At 45.2% G+C, this 18,051-nt stretch overlaps 3 protein-coding genes across 4 annotated transcripts in view; 1 reads left to right on the forward strand and 2 right to left on the reverse strand.

Annotated features, from left to right (window-relative positions):
- The first annotated feature begins 46 nt into the window (after positions 1–46).
- Positions 47–1,499, forward strand: LOC134668589 (glycine cleavage system H protein, mitochondrial-like). Of its 2 annotated transcripts, none has more exons than XM_063526031.1 (2): positions 47–173; positions 915–1,499. In XM_063526031.1, the coding sequence occupies exon 2, from the start codon at positions 919–921 to the stop codon at positions 1,426–1,428; it is 510 nt and encodes a 169-aa protein (XP_063382101.1). In that variant the 5' UTR covers positions 47–173; positions 915–918; the 3' UTR covers positions 1,429–1,499. The 2 variants fall into 2 exon arrangements, with proteins under 2 accessions (XP_063382101.1, XP_063382099.1); XM_063526029.1 differs by lacking the exon at positions 47–173 and adding an exon at positions 497–622.
- A 2,852-nt stretch (positions 1,500–4,351) lies between these two features.
- Positions 4,352–13,241, reverse strand: LOC134668685 (sucrase-isomaltase, intestinal-like; the record flags this gene model as incomplete). The annotated part of the gene is made up of 2 exons (XM_063526126.1): positions 4,352–10,672; positions 13,109–13,241. Coding segments are annotated over 2 exons (465 nt in total), but the record flags the coding sequence as incomplete, so codon positions are not given.
- A 1-nt stretch (position 13,242) lies between these two features.
- Positions 13,243–18,051, reverse strand: part of LOC134668686 (lysosomal alpha-glucosidase-like) — a 37,841-nt gene continuing 33,032 nt past the window's right edge. The window contains exons 20-32 of the mRNA XM_063526127.1: positions 15,807–15,951; positions 15,549–15,643; positions 15,381–15,501; positions 15,123–15,217; positions 14,955–15,075; positions 14,697–14,791; positions 14,529–14,649; positions 14,271–14,365; positions 14,103–14,223; positions 13,845–13,939; positions 13,677–13,797; positions 13,419–13,513; positions 13,243–13,371 (exon numbers count right to left, since the gene is read on the reverse strand). Coding sequence (XP_063382197.1) covers positions 13,243–13,371; positions 13,419–13,513; positions 13,677–13,797; positions 13,845–13,939; positions 14,103–14,223; positions 14,271–14,365; positions 14,529–14,649; positions 14,697–14,791; positions 14,955–15,075; positions 15,123–15,217; positions 15,381–15,501; positions 15,549–15,643; positions 15,807–15,951 — 1,449 coding nt within the window. The remainder of the gene's footprint in view (positions 13,372–13,418; positions 13,514–13,676; positions 13,798–13,844; positions 13,940–14,102; positions 14,224–14,270; positions 14,366–14,528; positions 14,650–14,696; positions 14,792–14,954; positions 15,076–15,122; positions 15,218–15,380; positions 15,502–15,548; positions 15,644–15,806; positions 15,952–18,051) is intronic.

The raw sequence follows: 18,051 nt of genomic DNA on the forward strand, positions 1-18,051 counted from the left end.
ATGCATTATCTGTATTCATTTTGACATTAAGAAGATGACATTGACATTTGTAAATCAAGTTTTCTTGAAGCAGGATTCGATACGGTATTTTTTACAATAAATATCAGTTTTATTTATACCTAGCCGTGATAAGTTCTCCGGCAGTTTGTATTCTGGCTTGAAAACTTTAAAAGGTATTTGTATGGTGATTATTAAAATAAATCATTTTGTTTACCAATGAGGTTAGGTTATTTTTTCAGCGGTAGATATATTGAGTTATCTAATATATATTTTATTTATTTAACCATAAGGCTATGAACTGCTTTTCCGTAAGTATGATGTAAATTGTTGTTTTAGTTGAGTTACTTATTATTAATACATAACAAATATTTTTCTATTCCTTGAGATAAGTTTAATATATTCCGTTATTTATCTCGTACTCGAGTTGTAATTAAGGCGATTGTAAACTTACTGTTTACAGTTCACGGGGTCATCTGTTATCTAAATGTCATAGGTGATGATTATCTCTGGTCGTTACCATTATCTGGTCAGTTTGCTTCAGAGTGTCTTGCATTTACAATGTTACTCTGCTAGTGTCCAATTTAAGTTATATTTCACTGAAAAAATCGCTATTAAAGTATTGGTGCGTATTTTAATTCTTATTGATTTTTATTACAATGTGTTTTAGAGCATATTTAAATGGATTTCATATTTGAAATTAATTAGAGTTACTTTTTTTGTTGGTTACATCACTTGTTTTTGATATGGTGTAACCAAAAATTTACTTGGTTAGGTAAGTAATTGGAATGTGTCTGGTTGAGACCCATTGTTTTAAAAGGAGACCTTGGTTGTACTTACTGCTACAACCTACTTAGCTTTTATTGTTAAATAGGATTTTAGAAGAATGAAAGTAAGGATTTTGTTGTCTATTTCAGAAACATGGCATTACAAAGGCACATCTTTTTGGCTACAAAGCAATACATATCAAGATGCTCTATCCTCCAAGCCAACCTTAGACAGTCATATTGTGAATTACGACACAAATACAGCACAGAAGCCTCGGAAGAGAGAAAGTTCACAGACCGCCATGAATGGGTAGTTGTTAAAAATAACATTGGGACTGTAGGAATCAGCAAATATGCTCAGGAGTCTCTTGGTGATGTTGTGTTTGCTCAGCTTCCTGAACCGGGTACAGAAATCAAAGCGGGAGACGAGTGTGGAGCCCTCGAGAGTGTAAAGGCAGCAAGTGAGATCTATTCACCGGTTACAGGCACCGTTACTGAGAAAAACGCTGAAGTAGAAAGCAAACCTGGTCTGATCAATACCGCCTGTTACGACCAAGGCTGGCTTTTTAAACTAAAGCTGTCTGACCCCTCCGAAGTCTCTAAGCTGATGAATGAAGAACAGTATGAAACGTTCCTAAAAACAGACATGGACAAGGACCATTAGTGAATGTGTTAAGTTTTTGTTTTAATTTTTAACTTAAATGTGATTAGATTTAAATATATGGAAAGTTAACATTTTAGTTTTTTTATTTTTAAGCCACCAGAAAATCTAAAGTCACTCCCTTATTCATAAACGTTTACTGAAGTTGACAAGCCGATAATAATCGTTTGTCCCTTTCCATCATACTAATACGTCGGAAAGGGACAATCTATTATTATCGGCTTGTCAACTTTAGTAAACGTTTATGAATAAGGGAGTTAAGGCAGAAACACATTATTAGAACGCTACGCGACCCCATGATACGCGAGTAACGCGACGAGTGAGTCGAATCAAATCGTATTATTGTCTATGGTCAGAATCACACAAAGAGCACGTCGCGTCGAGGTTTAATGTATGCAAAAGTTTAAATTTGCATGTTTACTTTGAACAGATTAGAGACACATCAAGCTAATTTTATGGTTTAACCTTTTGGACGCCGTGTCAAACACAAAAGCAGTCACCCGGACGCCACCGAAGTGACAAAACTGAAATTGAACTTTATGCATAGGTATGCACGTAGGTCTATGTTGCTCTGTGGTTTGTGGCCGATTGCGGATATATCGGTCATTGGCGTCCAAAAGGTTAACTCACGTATTTAGTAACTCCCGCGACATGTTTCGGAGAGGGTTCTCTTATTTATCGCCGAAAATGTTATGGCCGATTATCACTTCCCAACTCACGTTTGGCGGAATTTTATTTCGCCGAATCTTCATTTTCCAACTTTTTAAATCTTTTTTTTTCATTTGCCAACCGCACAGTTACCAACTAAACGTTTGGTCTGTGTTTTATAATGCCAACTTTCATGTCGCAGAATGTTTTAGTTGGCATAATATACACTTAGTTGTTTATTGTTTACCAATTGTTTCATTTGGTTAGATTGTACTGTACCAAAGGGGGGCCGTTTCTGGGACTTAGATTTATTTTGAGGAAATGAAAAAACCTAGGGGTTTCAAAACACTTTCGTTGAAATAATCACTTTTTTCTTAATAAATTTTCCTCTAAAATCAAAAATGGTCGAGATATTTGACGCGAAAGTTGCTGTGTAGTTACGTTTTTTGGGTTTTTGAAAAAAAAAATAACCTCGAAGACTTTAGCTTTGCTCCCGCCTTAGTCTTCTGACCTAACCATATCCAAGTCGGTTCTGCCCAGGAAGGTCTTGCTCGCTCGCTTCGCTCGCTCGCTGCCACTGGCTTCAAATATTAAAATATACATTATAAAAAGCACAACAACTCGGCCATTTTTGATTGTTTGGTATGTATCTTTTTCTTATTTGTAACTTGCCTAATGTATGAAAAGCGAACTGTAGTTTCAACGAAACGTTATTCGTCCAAAAGTTGTTCGACCAAGTGAAAGATTTGACAAATGATAAGTCTCCCAAAAGTTGAGAGGCGTTATAATAATCTGCTTTACAATAATTCTACCAACTGAAACGTTGTCATACAAAAATTTGCTAATCGTTAGTTGTCAAAGTGAAACGTCGGCGAAATGTTGGTTGGCAAATGAAATTCCGCCAAAAATAGTTCTGCGAAAAGGCAGAACACCTTCGGAGAGCCTTTCATCTATCTATCAATATTAAGAGGGCCTGGCTAATGTTGGTAACTTGGTACAGTCAACTGTAAAAATATGGGTGTAGCCAACTTATTCAAAAATATGTCCCATAGTTCTTAATTCGCCGACATAAGAGCTATGGGACATATTTATGAGATGATTTGTGCATCCATATTTTTACAGTTGACTGTGCCAGGGACTTGAGGTTCCGGTGCCGTTAAGATACAATATTCTTACGGTAGATGTCGCTACGCGCCTCCCTAAGGCGTGTAAACAGAAAGAAGGAATGGAAAAAATCGCACGCTTCTGATAAGTTCAGTAGCTCAGTTGATTAAGAGCAAGAGCGATTGAACCGGTGTTCCAACAGGTTACAAATTCGGGTGTTGCCCGAGGCAATGGTTTTATTCCTTTTTCCTTTAATTTATAAGTTTGTGACATCACTTGCAAACTTATCTGCTTGATAAAAAATATTTTAGCACTTGTTTTTGAGCGAGACGCCTAATGTGAACGCGCCCTTATAATTATTATCTACACAGTATGATGAAATACTTAGACCGCAGGGGGTCTCACAAGGTCTTACTCAACTTGTTTATAATGTTTATCTATTACGGCGAATACAAATAAAAGTCAAATCCGGTGCATTATCATGTTTATTCAAGTGCAATCTTATAATTAACAACAATTCAATTGTTTAAACAATCGCTTTGGCATGAAAACATAATTTGACTATAATTATATCACTACGGGTTAGTTTATATTTATATCACATTCATACAGGTATTGAGACCGGGGCCACCCCACACTAGGGCCTATTGATGGCTCCTCTACACGATGGGCCAACGCCGGCCACTCCAAGGGACGCAGCCATGCGGTAGAATGAGATAGCAATAACACTTGCTCCCTCTAACGCATAAATGCGTCCCTTGGAATGGCCGGCGTTGGCCCATCGTGTAGAGGAGCCATGAGACCGGGGCCACCCCACACTAGCGCCTTTTGATGGCTCCTCTACACGATGGGCCAACGCCGGCCACTCCAAGGGACGCAGCCATGCGGTAGAATGAGATAGCAATAACACTTGCTCCCTCTAACGCATAAATGCGTCCCTTGGAATGGCCGGCGTTGGCCCATCGTGTAGAGGAGCCATGCGACCGGGGCCACCCCACACTAGCGCCTTTTGTGAGTCGGCGTCGTCAGCGCTATGGAAAATGGCGTCGCTACGGCAGTTGCGCCAACGTTGCGTCGAGCAGTACGGTTACCATCAGTTTGTCACTGACATAAACGCCGTCGAGAACGTTATTTACTTTCTATACATCCCGTTCGCACTAATATGCGAGTGCGAGCGAGATGTATAGAAAGTAAATTACGTTCTCGACGGCGTTTATGTCAGTGACAAACTGATGGTAACCGTACAGCAGCCATAGAGTTGACTAGACGACGCTCGGGAGACGCTAGTGTAGCGTGGCCGCAAAACTTTAGCATGGCTGTTTCGATATCACAAAACACGATTGTACGAGATATGTTGATTATTGTACTAGTTGTAGATATTTTCCTAAAATTAAAATAAGAAATACTCAAAATTACATCTAAAGGTTTAATAGGTAATTTGAACGATTGGATTAGTTAGCGACCGCACATTTCCTATCGAAGACCGTTTAGGTACTTACAATACTTATACATAACATAGGTAGGTTACTTGTATTTTAGGTAAACGCAATTATCTCATAGGGCACCTGTCCCGCTGACCTCCTTCAAGTATATACAGGTAGGTAGGTGACATAAAAACTTTAAATCACTGTGTTAGAATTGTGGGATGGATAGGTAACTTAATAGTAATAATATAATTGGTAGGTAATATTGTGGATTTAGGCACCTGTCCGACCGCCGACTAAAAGAGGTGAGTAGCGTTCAACTATTTCGTGTTGAACGTACGTCCAAACCTACGTATTATGTAGTATGTTTTGTCAGCGGTGGAACAGTCACCCTAACCGTGGTATATGTAATTTAGATCTATTACTTGTACATAAACATAAAACAAAGGGGCTGTCCATAAATTACGTCATCGATTTTTGACGATATTTAATTGACCCCCCCCCCCCTATAATCATCCAAAAATCATGCTTCAAATGACCCCATTTCCTCCTACTTCATGCTACCGTCATCCGGTGTCCAGACCCCCCCCCCCCTAATTTGAAATGACGTAATTTATGAATAGCCCCAAAGCTAATAGGCTACATGCTACTATATTATATTATTATAACTTTCTTGTTTTTTCACGATAATACACGACGTATTTTGTGCGTGGCCTTTTTGTGCGATATCTATATTATGAATTGGGTAGGTTATGTAATAATGAAATATTTTAGTCGCTAACGAACCTTGAATCAAAGTGCTAAGGTTGAAATTCTAATAACACGTAAGTGGCTTGAAAGATTAGTCTATGAAGTGAATGAGCTCTATCAATGTAATTCCTACCTTACTGGAACGAGATAAGAACTACATTTAATCAACTGGATTCTCCTTTAAGGTCTGTGCACACTTTGCATGAGCACGTGCGAGTTTTAACTTTTAATATAGGTACAGGCCGCGTAGCCAAGACGCCAATCGCTTACGCTTCGTAGCGATCGAAACGCAACTGTCACTGTCACCCTAATATGGAAGAGTGATAGAGAGACATAATGCTTTTCGTTGTCGAAGCGATAGCGATTGTAACCTTGGCTAGGCCGGCAGATACGTTTAACACACCGCTTGTGTGATGTGTATGTGCAGGGCTCCAACATTTTAGCGCTCACGCATGTGCACGTATACAGACACGCAGCCGGTGACGCCGGTGTGCTTTGGGCTTTACAGCTGTTTTATGTTTCGATCTTATAATCCTATACAATTCAAAATACTTGGTAGTGGCAATCTATAAGGGCTCATTTAGACGATGCGAGAACTCGCATGCGAGTTTTATTTATTACATTGCGGGTTTGGATACCGATCCAACCGACCGCGGTTGAATTGGACGTAACCAACAGTTCTTCTTCCTCGCGTTATCCCGGCATTTCGCCACGGCTCATGAGAGCCTGGGGTCCGCTTGACAACTAATCCCATGATTTGACGTATTAGGCACTAGTTTTTACGAAAGCGACTGCCATCTAACCTTCCAACCCAGAGGGTAAACTAGCCCTTATTGGGATTAGTCCGGTTTCCTCACGATGTTTTCCTTCACCGAAAAGCGACTGGTAAATATCAAATGATATTACGTAACGGACGTAACCAACAGTTGCGGATCCGCAACTAAAATCGCATGCGAGTTCGCGCGCCGTCTAAATCAGCCCTAACTCTTGTTAGTATTAACACGTAAGTATAAAAAAGACGTGTAAAGTAATTTTATTATCTACTCCTAATTATCTTATGACTAGATATATAACATTCCTTTTGACTGAGAACCATCGCAAAATATGTTTAACCAAACAAGAAAAAAGTTCAACAATTTTTTTTATGGAACGAAATAAAATAAATGCAACTCCGTTCCAATTGAACATTAAATTTCATTGGCGGTGAGCCTTAGGGCCGATACAGATGGACTGCAACCCAACTGCAATTTGTATGGTACCGGCCCTTGGAGGTTTAGATCATTTCAGATATTGGGCGCTCTGTTGTCGAAAATATTTTAGCAAATGATTGTATATGTACATATACACACTTGAATCTTACGGCGAATATTAATTAAACATATTATGACAAGCACCGGATTTTTGTTTTCAATTCAAAACTTACTAGTTATTTATATAAACCGATAAAACGAACAGGGCATTGTGATACTCTTTAACACTTGCACATCACTTAAACTGTAATAGGTTACTTACAATATATTTTTATAACTATATAGGATGGCCATTCGATACACTTTTCACTGAGCACATATATATTAAGCTATGTTTTTTTTATATACCATAGAACCTACCGCGAAAATCATGCATATTCTAGTGATAGAGGTATATAACGAAATTTCGATTTACGCGGTAGGCCCACATGGACTAAAATGGCAGTTTGTATATATATTGGGGCAATCCGAATATCATTTTCAAATCTGGGATATAAAAACAAGGCTCATTAGTAATTTCACAGATACCTCTGGGGGTTTTTAGAGCAATAGGGTTTTGAATACTTTAACCCTTTGACCGCCGTTGGCATGTATACAAGACAACGATAGAACGATACATTGGCGCCGCTGTCTTGTATACAAGACACAAATTCAACCGCTCGGTAAATGTGAAAAAACATCAATTGTAGTATTTTTTACACTCGTGTTAATGTTTTAGGTCTTTGATTTTTAAAATAATTGCATTCAAAGCAGATAAATAAATCCATTCTTTTATAATAAGGCAATCAAAAAAATTGCTCCAGTTTTCAACGTTTTTCATGTTCCTCGTCGCCGTTGTCTTGTATACAAGACAGCTAGGGATGGGAATGTTAACTCGATATGAGAATATAAGAGGTGCAACGGATTTGTTGTTTGGCCGGATACCGGATATTCGGCCTGACCATCGGCCGAATATCTGGTATCCGGCCGCCGAATATTCGGCCAGCGGAGCTGCACCTACATTTCGGTTTTTCAGGTGCGCATTCTGCAGTTTTGACCTGTTTCTAAGTGAACGTTCGCGCGGACACATTTCTAGGTTCGAAATGAGTTCGAAGTCAGTGGAATCTCTAAATTGTTTTAAAATAATAATCAAGTACGATTATGACCGTGACTGTTTCTTAAATCCAATTTGTTTACTCCGAAATCAAGCAATGGTACTATCCGGTATCCGGCCGGATATTAAAATACTGGCTGGATAGGCCGGATACCGGATAGTAACCGAATATCCGGTGCATCTCTAGAGAATATTCAAATTAAATATCAAGTGGCCAATCTGGTTTTATTTAAGCATTTGAACATCTGTTAAATGCCAATTGGTGATAACTAGTAACTAGAATACGTTAAACGAGAGAGAGACAGGCATAACTCCGGAGTTCAGGGAAATTGTTCAGCTGTCCATAGTAGAGTCAGACAAGTAAATCTGTCCTTGTGGTCTATTTGCAGAACAAATGATTCATTTTGAGATGATAGTGTATACTGCAAAACGTAACTCAAGACCAAAAAAAGTAAGAAATGTTGCCACTTTTTACTAGCGCGTCTTGTATTTATGTACAAATAAATAAATAAAAGTACTTTATTAAATAGTAGGAGTAAAATTACTAAGGAATAAATTATCTGAGCGTGATTATTTATCAAAAGGAATTTACTATTTTACAAACAAATTATTGCAATGGCAACATTGTCGTACTTTTTTTGGTCTTGAATTACGTTTTGCAGTATAGTGGGGAGTGATACCCTGCAGTGACCGCTTCGCACAAGAATGGTACCTACAGGCGGACGCCCGGACTAGTCAGTGTCGCCTAACCATGAGAATGTTACCTATGTATTTGAAATTGACGAAAAAATATTATGGTAGGGAGGGTGTAATACGGGAACTGACAAGCTCTTCTAAGGAACATGTCGAATGTGAAACATGCATTCCCGAACATTTCTGATCCCCACCCTTTTCCAATATTATTGTTCTTCACTCATTGACAATTCAACCCACGTGTCATTTTCCCCAATGCAGTTCCGGTACATTTATATTATCGACACACCATGCGCGGCTCTAACCTAACGCTTATAAAGTTTACGTACCGACAAGCGCTTACGCCGTTGACCTAGAGACTATTATTACTTAATCCGCGCGGAAACGGTCCTTGTCGGTCTGCACTGCGGGCAGTCCATACGCGCCGTTGTCATGTATACAAGACTTCTCGTAGAGCCTAGTGCGGTGATATTACGTCATGAATCGATATTGTTTAGTGGTTGTTTTTAATGATAAAGACCTTTATTTTTAACATTGTCGTGTGTAAAAAATATGTTAATTTTTGGCATTCTCGAAATAAATTAAAGTTGGTTAAGAACAAAGCCAAATTGAGAAGATTTTTACCATAAATTGTAAATATCGATATCACAATTTGCAATCCCTAAACTTTTTATTAGTTGTTTACTTAAAATTTACTCTGGCGTGTGAGTGAGCGTCTTTGCGGACTAGGTCCGGCGGCCAAAAGGTTAAGGAGTTTAGAACTTTAGACCATTATATGTAATAGTGGGAATAAGCGCTTTATATGTGTAGCTGACACTTAGCGGCGCCACTGTCGTGCACATAGCCATTTATTGCAACCAAAGTGTGTTATTTTGACAAACTAGTTTACCTTTTATTTTCTATATTATTAAGGTAATTTTCTATGAATAATTTCTAAAACATTGCTTATGACCTTATAAATTTGTGACGTCCCACGGGTAAAGGTACTTTATGGCGGTTGGCGCTTACGCTATTATTAACCCCGCTCCAATATTATTGCGGCGCTATGCGACGTAAGCGCCAGCAGCCATAAGGTACCTTTTGCCGTGGAACGTCACATTTGACTTTAAAATGTATCCTACATACAAGGGACTCGTAAGAAATACATAATATTTTTTTAATTTTACAATATTGACGTTTAACTTACGAAATGCATAAAATGCACTATTGAACCTTTCATCTACGTCAATTATGAGATAAACAAAAAATCTAAATTCAGTTTTAAACTTACAACTTCGAGATATCTTTGATTTAACACCACCATTCATATTTGATTTTGAACCCTATATATAACTACACAATCCTTTTCAGTATGTGTTCCTTTGGTAGACATTTATGGCAACCCACAACACCTAAGAGGAAAATATCGTCGGGTGACAAGCAAAAGTCACTAAGTACTTTCAAAAAATTAAAGTAACAATGCACTTTATTACACTTGTAACACGGTTTATTGTCCAATAATTTCAATGGTGTTAGTTAGTGACTTTTGCTTGTCACCCGACGATATATCGCATTTCCACGATTTTCATTTGATTTTGAACTTTATCAACTAACGTATATAGTCGTATTTAAAACGCGCTAAACATTTAAAAGTGACTTCTACCCACATATTATTTATTCCCCTCAAACCGGATCATCTGAACGGGTTACTCTTGGCCAAGTAGAGTGACCTTGTTGACGAACACCACACTGGCAGATTCTCATTCGATTTTCGACTTTATCAAAAACGCGTAAAGTCGTTTTCCACACGCGCCTCTACAGGGAGCTAGAGTAACTTTTTGACGAGCGACAGTTGGTAATATTCTTAGTCGATTTTGAACTTTATTAAAAACATGCAGAGTTGTTTATAGCATGCGCTAATCTGTATCTTTCATAGATAGCTGATCCACAAAACTCATGACAAATATTTTTCATTCAAACTAACGTATCATTCCTAACTTTCTCCACCCTATTGACAAACGGCGTGAACATCAACTTAAAAGTCCATTTAATACTGAACGGCTTATCCAAAGCTAGCGTCATATTGAATATCTCCAATACCTTATTCTTCGAGTTGTATGTGAACTGGCAAGGGTTGACGCACGGCGCGTTGTTTATCGAGACGGTCTGTACGGGTAACTCTTGGCCAAGTAGAGTGACCTTGTTGACGGGGGGCACGCCGTAGCCCCACCAGTGGACTTCGCTCTTCAGTTCGGTGTAGGTGAGGAAGAATTCTATGTGGCTGTATTGCTTCTCTTCGTAGCTGTCTGTAAGTTGAAAAGTACAGTAAAACCTGGTTAATTGGCACCTGGATAAATGGAAAACCTCAATAATTGCAACCAAAAGCCCGGTCCCGGTCCCTTGAGACCAAAGGGCCTCTATAATTGAAATTTTGGAACCTCTATAATTGCAATTTAGATTTTAGTGCTTTTCGTAATTTTGCCTCTGTAATTGACCACATCGCAACTAAGACCTCTATAATTGACACTGTGCTAAAAAAATCCGTTATTTTTGCTCTTCTTTTTACCTCTATTATTGAAACGAGTCTTACTTATTACCTCTGTAATTGAAATAATGTAGTTGTAGACAGCAGAAACAATATTTTAATAGCGATGATCATTTTATTTATATCTCCATCCAGAATTCAATTTATTTATTGGGTATCTATCACACTTTAGATGAAATAGTTTAGATTAAATCAAAAACAAAGTATGCTTTTTACATTCTAATAAAACTTTCTTCTACAATTCAAGGGAATTTTTTAAACCCAAATGATAAGAAAATATAGTAGTAATTAATGTAGTGTAGAAGTGCAAGTATAGTCAGAAGCAATATATAGACCAGAAAACCAGAACGTAAGCGTGTAAATCTACTTTCAGTGGTTATTTGCACCTCCATAAAAGAAATTTGTCCCTCCTCCATAAATGAAAACCTCTATAATTGGCACAACAATTTTTTGAACCTCGTTAATTGACACGACCTGCTTAAATGAAAAACCTGGTTAATTGACAAAAAATGGCTGGTCCCTTGAGATTGCAATTATCCAGGTTCCACTGTATAACAAATGTTATTTTATTTTTTAAGTGAAAACTTCTTTAGCGGCGTTGTGCACTTTTTATGATTGGGGAGAAGTTAAACTCGTGAGAGCGTAAGACGTAAGACGCTTCGTAAGACGGACACGTGACCTAATCGTAAAACTGTTACAAATGTCATTGAGTTTTCACTTCTGCCGGCACTCCCGGAGTGCAACCCGTTATTTTTTTTTGTAGATCCATTTTCATGAAGACAGATAAATAGATAGAATTCTCTTTATTGGCACATCTCAGTAAAAGATACAGCTTAAAGAGAAACAATCGATTAAAGATAGGTAAATACTTAAATCTTCGAGCAACACCGGCTTCCGACACGTCGGAAGGGAGGGGCCCAAGCGATATCTCACCGTACAAATCATTCTGCCATTTTTCGCGGGGGGAAGGTGCACACAGTCGCACTTCTCACACACTTACATACAAAATCCAATCAAAGGCCCTACCGCGAACCACGTTCGACGTGTTGCCTCTCTATGGCACTTGTAAATTCATACGTAAGTGTGACAGGGAGGCAACACGTCGAACGTGGTTCGCGGTAGGCCCTCTGTAATGACGACACAAATACATAGAAAATGACACACGTCAAAGACAAATCTTGCAAACCTCGATCTCTTTTTGTGTACGGACGAGTGACTAGTGTCACAACACGCACACTAACACATTTTCGTTGAAGTATGTCATTGTATTCTGAGAGATGAGAAGTCGGATTTGTCGCTCGACCGATCCGCAATTTGTACTAAGCGAGCAAAATCGATAAATCCAACAATTACTTGAGACTAAAATATAATAATTGTATTTAAATGTAATTTAACGTATGATATGTAAAAAAAAATATTACATGTGAAATGTAACACTTTCTTTTTGTAAATTTGATGTCCCCGACCTCTTTTTATAACAAAAAACCGAGCAAACAGGCATTTTTGGGCAGCAGTGTTCACGCGCGCGTCTGGACTCGGTCTAGTGAAAAATCCAAGTGCAACTAGTTTTATTACCCGCGCTAGATTAGCTTGACGTGTTAATCTTGTACCTCGGCAGAGGGGAAATAGTGGGAATGCCGCCTCCCTTCCGTGTTGCTCGAAGACTTAAATAGTTCTGAGACTAAAGGAGCTCATAGATTACCAGTTAGCCGGATGATGTTAGCCTGTCAGTTGTTCGGAGCTGTCAAATTTTGCGTTTAACTGACAGACTGATGTCGTCCGGCGAACTGGTAATTAATGGCCTCTTTGTTTTTAAACGACTTGTATTACGTTAATGAATAACGAACATTTTTTTTTCTTTATCTATAAAGTTCCAAATCATTATAAAACTGCACGAAATAGGTATGCTGATTTGATTCAGATGACAAAAACGCGTCTGTTACGATTAGGACTTTCTAGGTAGCGACAGCGTCACGCGCGGTTTATGGCTAACCAAAATGGGTGTGGGACGGATGTACTTGTGGCTACCTGTTGCAAAGCGACGAAATCGCGGAGTGAGCCACGCCTGACGTAACTCAAAAATAACATTTAGCTCGAATCAAGAAAATAAGTTAAAATCAGCGTTTTATTCTGTCAAAACAACGTGTGAATATGAGTAACATAAAACATTTATTTGGTAGTAATACTCTCGACTCACTCAGGGTGTCTCCGTGGTCCCAGTACAGCTGGCCCGCAGCTCTCCGGGCGGCCGGCGCGGCGAGCAGCTGCAGCGGCGCCGAGCGCGCGCGCGCCGTGCTCACCGCGCCCGCGGGAGGCTCCTGGAGCGGAATGTTACTCACTCAGGGTGTCTCCGTGGTCCCAGTACAGCTGGCCCGCAGCTCTCCGGGCGGCCGGCGCGGCGAGCAGCTGCAGCGGCGCCGAGCGCGCGCGCGCCGTGCTCACCGCGCCCGCGGGAGGCTCCTGGAGCGGAATGTTACTCACTCAGGGTGTCTCCGTGGTCCCAGTACAGCTGGCCCGCAGCTCTCCGGGCGGCCGGCGCGGCGAGCAGCTGCAGCGGCGCCGAGCGCGCGCGCGCCGTGCTCACCGCGCCCGCGGGAGGCTCCTGGAGCGGAATGTTACTCACTCAGGGTGTCTCCGTGGTCCCAGTACAGCTGGCCCGCAGCTCTCCGGGCGGCCGGCGCGGCGAGCAGCTGCAGCGGCGCCGAGCGCGCGCGCGCCGTGCTCACCGCGCCCGCGGGAGGCTCCTGGAGCGGAATGTTACTCACTCAGGGTGTCTCCGTGGTCCCAGTACAGCTGGCCCGCAGCTCTCCGGGCGGCCGGCGCGGCGAGCAGCTGCAGCGGCGCCGAGCGCGCGCGCGCCGTGCTCACCGCGCCCGCGGGAGGCTCCTGGAGCGGAATGTTACTCACTCAGGGTGTCTCCGTGGTCCCAGTACAGCTGGCCCGCAGCTCTCCGGGCGGCCGGCGCGGCGAGCAGCTGCAGCGGCGCCGAGCGCGCGCGCGCCGTGCTCACCGCGCCCGCGGGAGGCTCCTGGAGCGGAATGTTACTCACTCAGGGTGTCTCCGTGGTCCCAGTACAGCTGGCCCGCAGCTCTCCGGGCGGCCGGCGCGGCGAGCAGCTGCAGCGGCGCCGAGCGCGCGCGCGCCGTGCTCACCGCGCCCGCGGGAGGCTCCTGGAGCGGAATGTTACTCACTCAGGGTGTCTCCGTGGTCCCAGTACAGCTGGCCCGCAGCTCTCCGGGCGGCCGGCGCGGCGAGCAGCTGCAGCGGCGCCGAGCGCGCGCGCGCCGTGCTCACCGCGCCCGCGGGAGGCTCCTGGAGCGGAATGTTACTCACTCAGGGTGTCTCCGTGGTCCCAGTACAGCTGGCCCGCAGCTCTCCGGGCGGCCGGCGCGGCGAGCAGCTGCAGCGGCGCCGAGCGCGCGCGCGCCGTGCTCACCGCGCCCGCGGGAGGCTCCTGGAGCGGAATGTTACTCACTCAGGGTGTCTCCGTGGTCCCAGTACAGCTGGCCCGCAGCTCTCCGGGCGGCCGGCGCGGCGAGCAGCTGCAGCGGCGCCGAGCGCGCGCGCGCCGTGCTCACCGCGCCCGCGGGAGGCTCCTGGAGCGGAATGTTACTCACTCAGGGTGTCTCCGTGGTCCCAGTACAGCTGGCCCGCAGCTCTCCGGGCGGCCGGCGCGGCGAGCAGCTGCAGCGGCGCCGAGCGCGCGCGCGCCGTGCTCACCGCGCCCGCGGGAGGCTCCTGGAGCGGAATGTTACTCACTCAGGGTGTCTCCGTGGTCCCAGTACAGCTGGCCCGCAGCTCTCCGGGCGGCCGGCGCGGCGAGCAGCTGCAGCGGCGCCGAGCGCGCGCGCGCCGTGCTCACCGCGCCCGCGGGAGGCTCCTGGAGCGGAATGTTACTCACTCAGGGTGTCTCCGTGGTCCCAGTACAGCTGGCCCGCAGCTCTCCGGGCGGCCGGCGCGGCGAGCAGCTGCAGCGGCGCCGAGCGCGCGCGCGCCGTGCTCACCGCGCCCGCGGGAGGCTCCTGGAGCGGAATGTTACTCACTCAGGGTGTCTCCGTGGTCCCAGTACAGCTGGCCCGCAGCTCTCCGGGCGGCCGGCGCGGCGAGCAGCTGCAGCGGCGCCGAGCGCGCGCGCGCCGTGCTCACCGCGCCCGCGGGAGGCTCCTGGAGCGGAATGTTACTCACTCAGGGTGTCTCCGTGGTCCCAGTACAGCTGGCCCGCAGCTCTCCGGGCGGCCGGCGCGGCGAGCAGCTGCAGCGGCGCCGAGCGCGCGCGCGCCGTGCTCACCGCGCCCGCGGGAGGCTCCTGGAGCGGAATGTTACTCACTCAGGGTGTCTCCGTGGTCCCAGTACAGCTGGCCCGCAGCTCTCCGGGCGGCCGGCGCGGCGAGCAGCTGCAGCGGCGCCGAGCGCGCGCGCGCCGTGCTCACCGCGCCCGCGGGAGGCTCCTGGAGCGGAATGTTACTCACTCAGGGTGTCTCCGTGGTCCCAGTACAGCTGGCCCGCAGCTCTCCGGGCGGCCGGCGCGGCGAGCAGCTGCAGCGGCGCCGAGCGCGCGCGCGCCGTGCTCACCGCGCCCGCGGGAGGCTCCTGGAGCGGAATGTTACTCACTCAGGGTGTCTCCGTGGTCCCAGTACAGCTGGCCCGCAGCTCTCCGGGCGGCCGGCGCGGCGAGCAGCTGCAGCGGCGCCGAGCGCGCGCGCGCCGTGCTCACCGCGCCCGCGGGAGGCTCCTGGAGCGGAATGTTACTCACTCAGGGTGTCTCCGTGGTCCCAGTACAGCTGGCCCGCAGCTCTCCGGGCGGCCGGCGCGGCGAGCAGCTGCAGCGGCGCCGAGCGCGCGCGCGCCGTGCTCACCGCGCCCGCGGGAGGCTCCTGGAGCGGAATGTTACTCACTCAGGGTGTCTCCGTGGTCCCAGTACAGCTGGCCCGCAGCTCTCCGGGCGGCCGGCGCGGCGAGCAGCTGCAGCGGCGCCGAGCGCGCGCGCGCCGTGCTCACCGCGCCCGCGGGAGGCTCTTGGAGCGGAATGACCCCACCGCCCTGCAGAAATAAACTCTATGGGTCAGTTGCACCAACCACAGTTAACAGGCGATCAACGTCACGCAGCAGAGATATAACTTCCCATACAAATTTAACGAACTTTTTAACAGTGACATACAGTTAGGTGCAACCGACGCTATGTTTAAGGCCCTGAGCGCACGACATCGTAACGTAAGAAATGCGTAAGCGTATTGTAAAAACGTTACTAGTACAAGTACGTAATCGTTTTATAAGTGAAATTTCATTAGTTGAAATCATAACGTTACTGGCGTCAGAGAATCTTTTTTACATTTTATCACCCATGTTAATTAATTACAAAGAAACTGTTTGCATAAAAAGTTCTTAACGCGTTGTTTTTACTAACGCTTCGGCTGTCGTAATACGACAGAAATCTCATTTGCTATGAATTAGTAAATTTCATAACCTATTTAGGTTGTATCATATGTCTGAGGCAAAAACCCGCATATTAGAGGAAACGTTTCCCAGGATTACCACTATAATGTTAGTAGGTAATAATATCGACTAACCCAGACAGCGACCGTCTGGTTCTCATCTAACTTGTTCCACTGATTGTGTGACAATATCGTGCCATCCTGCAGATTGTACCAGGCGCCAGCCGCCAGGGAACTACAACAAGTAATGTACTAACCCGGACAGCGACCGTCTGGTTCTCATCTAATTTGTTCCACTGATCGTGTGCCAGCATTGTGCCATCCTGCAGATTGTACCAGGAGCCGGGGAACTACAACAAGTAATGTACTAACCCGGACAGCGACCGTCTGGTTCTCATCTAACTTGTTCCACTGATTGTGTGACAATATCGTGCCATCCTGCAGATTGTACCAGGCGCCAGCCGCCAGGGAACTACAACAAGTAATGTACTAACCCGGACAGCGACCGTCTGGTTCTCATCTAATTTGTTCCACTGATCGTGTGCCAGCATTGTGCCATCCTGCAGATTGTACCAGGAGCCGGGGAACTACAACAAGTAATGTACTAACCCGGACAGCGACCGTCTGGTTCTCATCTAACTTGTTCCACTGATTGTGTGGCAATATTGTGCCATCCTGCAAGTTGTACCAGGCGCTGAGGAACTACAACAAGTAATGTACAACCCGGACAGCGACCGTCTGGTTCTCATCTAGCTTGTTCCACTGATCGTGTGCCAGCATTGTGCCATCCTGCAGATTGTACCAGGCGCCGGGGAACTACAACAAGTAATGTACTAACCCGAACAGCAACTGTCTGGTTCTCATCTAACTTGTTCCACTGATTGTGTGACAATATTGTGCCATCCTGCAAGTTGTACCAGGTGCTGAGGAACTACAACAAGTAATGTACAACCCGGACAGCGACCGTCTGGTTCTCAATGTTCTCATCTAACTTGTTCCACTGATCGTGTGCCAGCATTGTGCCATCCTGCAGATTGTACCAGGAGCCGGGGAACTACAACAAGTAATGTACTAACCCGGACAGCGACCGTCTGGTTCTCATCTAACTTGTTCCACTGATCGTGTGCCAGCATCGTGCCATCCTGCAGATTGTACCAGGCGCCGGGGAACTACAACAAGTAATGTACTAACCCGAACAGCAACTGTCTGGTTCTCATCTAACTTGTTCCACTGATTGTGTGACAATATTGTGCCATCCTGCAAGTTGTACCAGGTGCTGAGGAACTACAACAAGTAATGTACAACCCGGACAGCGACCGTCTGGTTCTCAATGTTCTCATCTAACTTGTTCCACTGATCGTGTGCCAGCATTGTGCCATCCTGCAGATTGTACCAGGAGCCGGGGAACTACAACAAGTAATGTACTAACCCGGACAGCGACCGTCTGGTTCTCATCTAACTTGTTCCACTGATCGTGTGCCAGCATCGTGCCATCCTGCAGATTGTACCAGGCGCCGAGGAATTACAACAAGTAATGTACTAACCCGGACAGCGACCGTCTGGTTCTCATCTAGCTTGTTCCACTGATCGTGTGCCAATATCGTGCCATCCTGCAGATTGTACCAGGCGCCGAGGAATTACAACAAGTAATGTACTAACCCGGACAGCGACCGTCTGGTTCTCATCTAACTTGTTCCACTGATCGTGT

This window comes from Cydia fagiglandana, chromosome 11 (genome assembly GCF_963556715.1).
Source record: "Cydia fagiglandana chromosome 11, ilCydFagi1.1, whole genome shotgun sequence".
NCBI classification, from domain to species: Eukaryota; Metazoa; Arthropoda; class Insecta; order Lepidoptera; family Tortricidae; genus Cydia; species Cydia fagiglandana.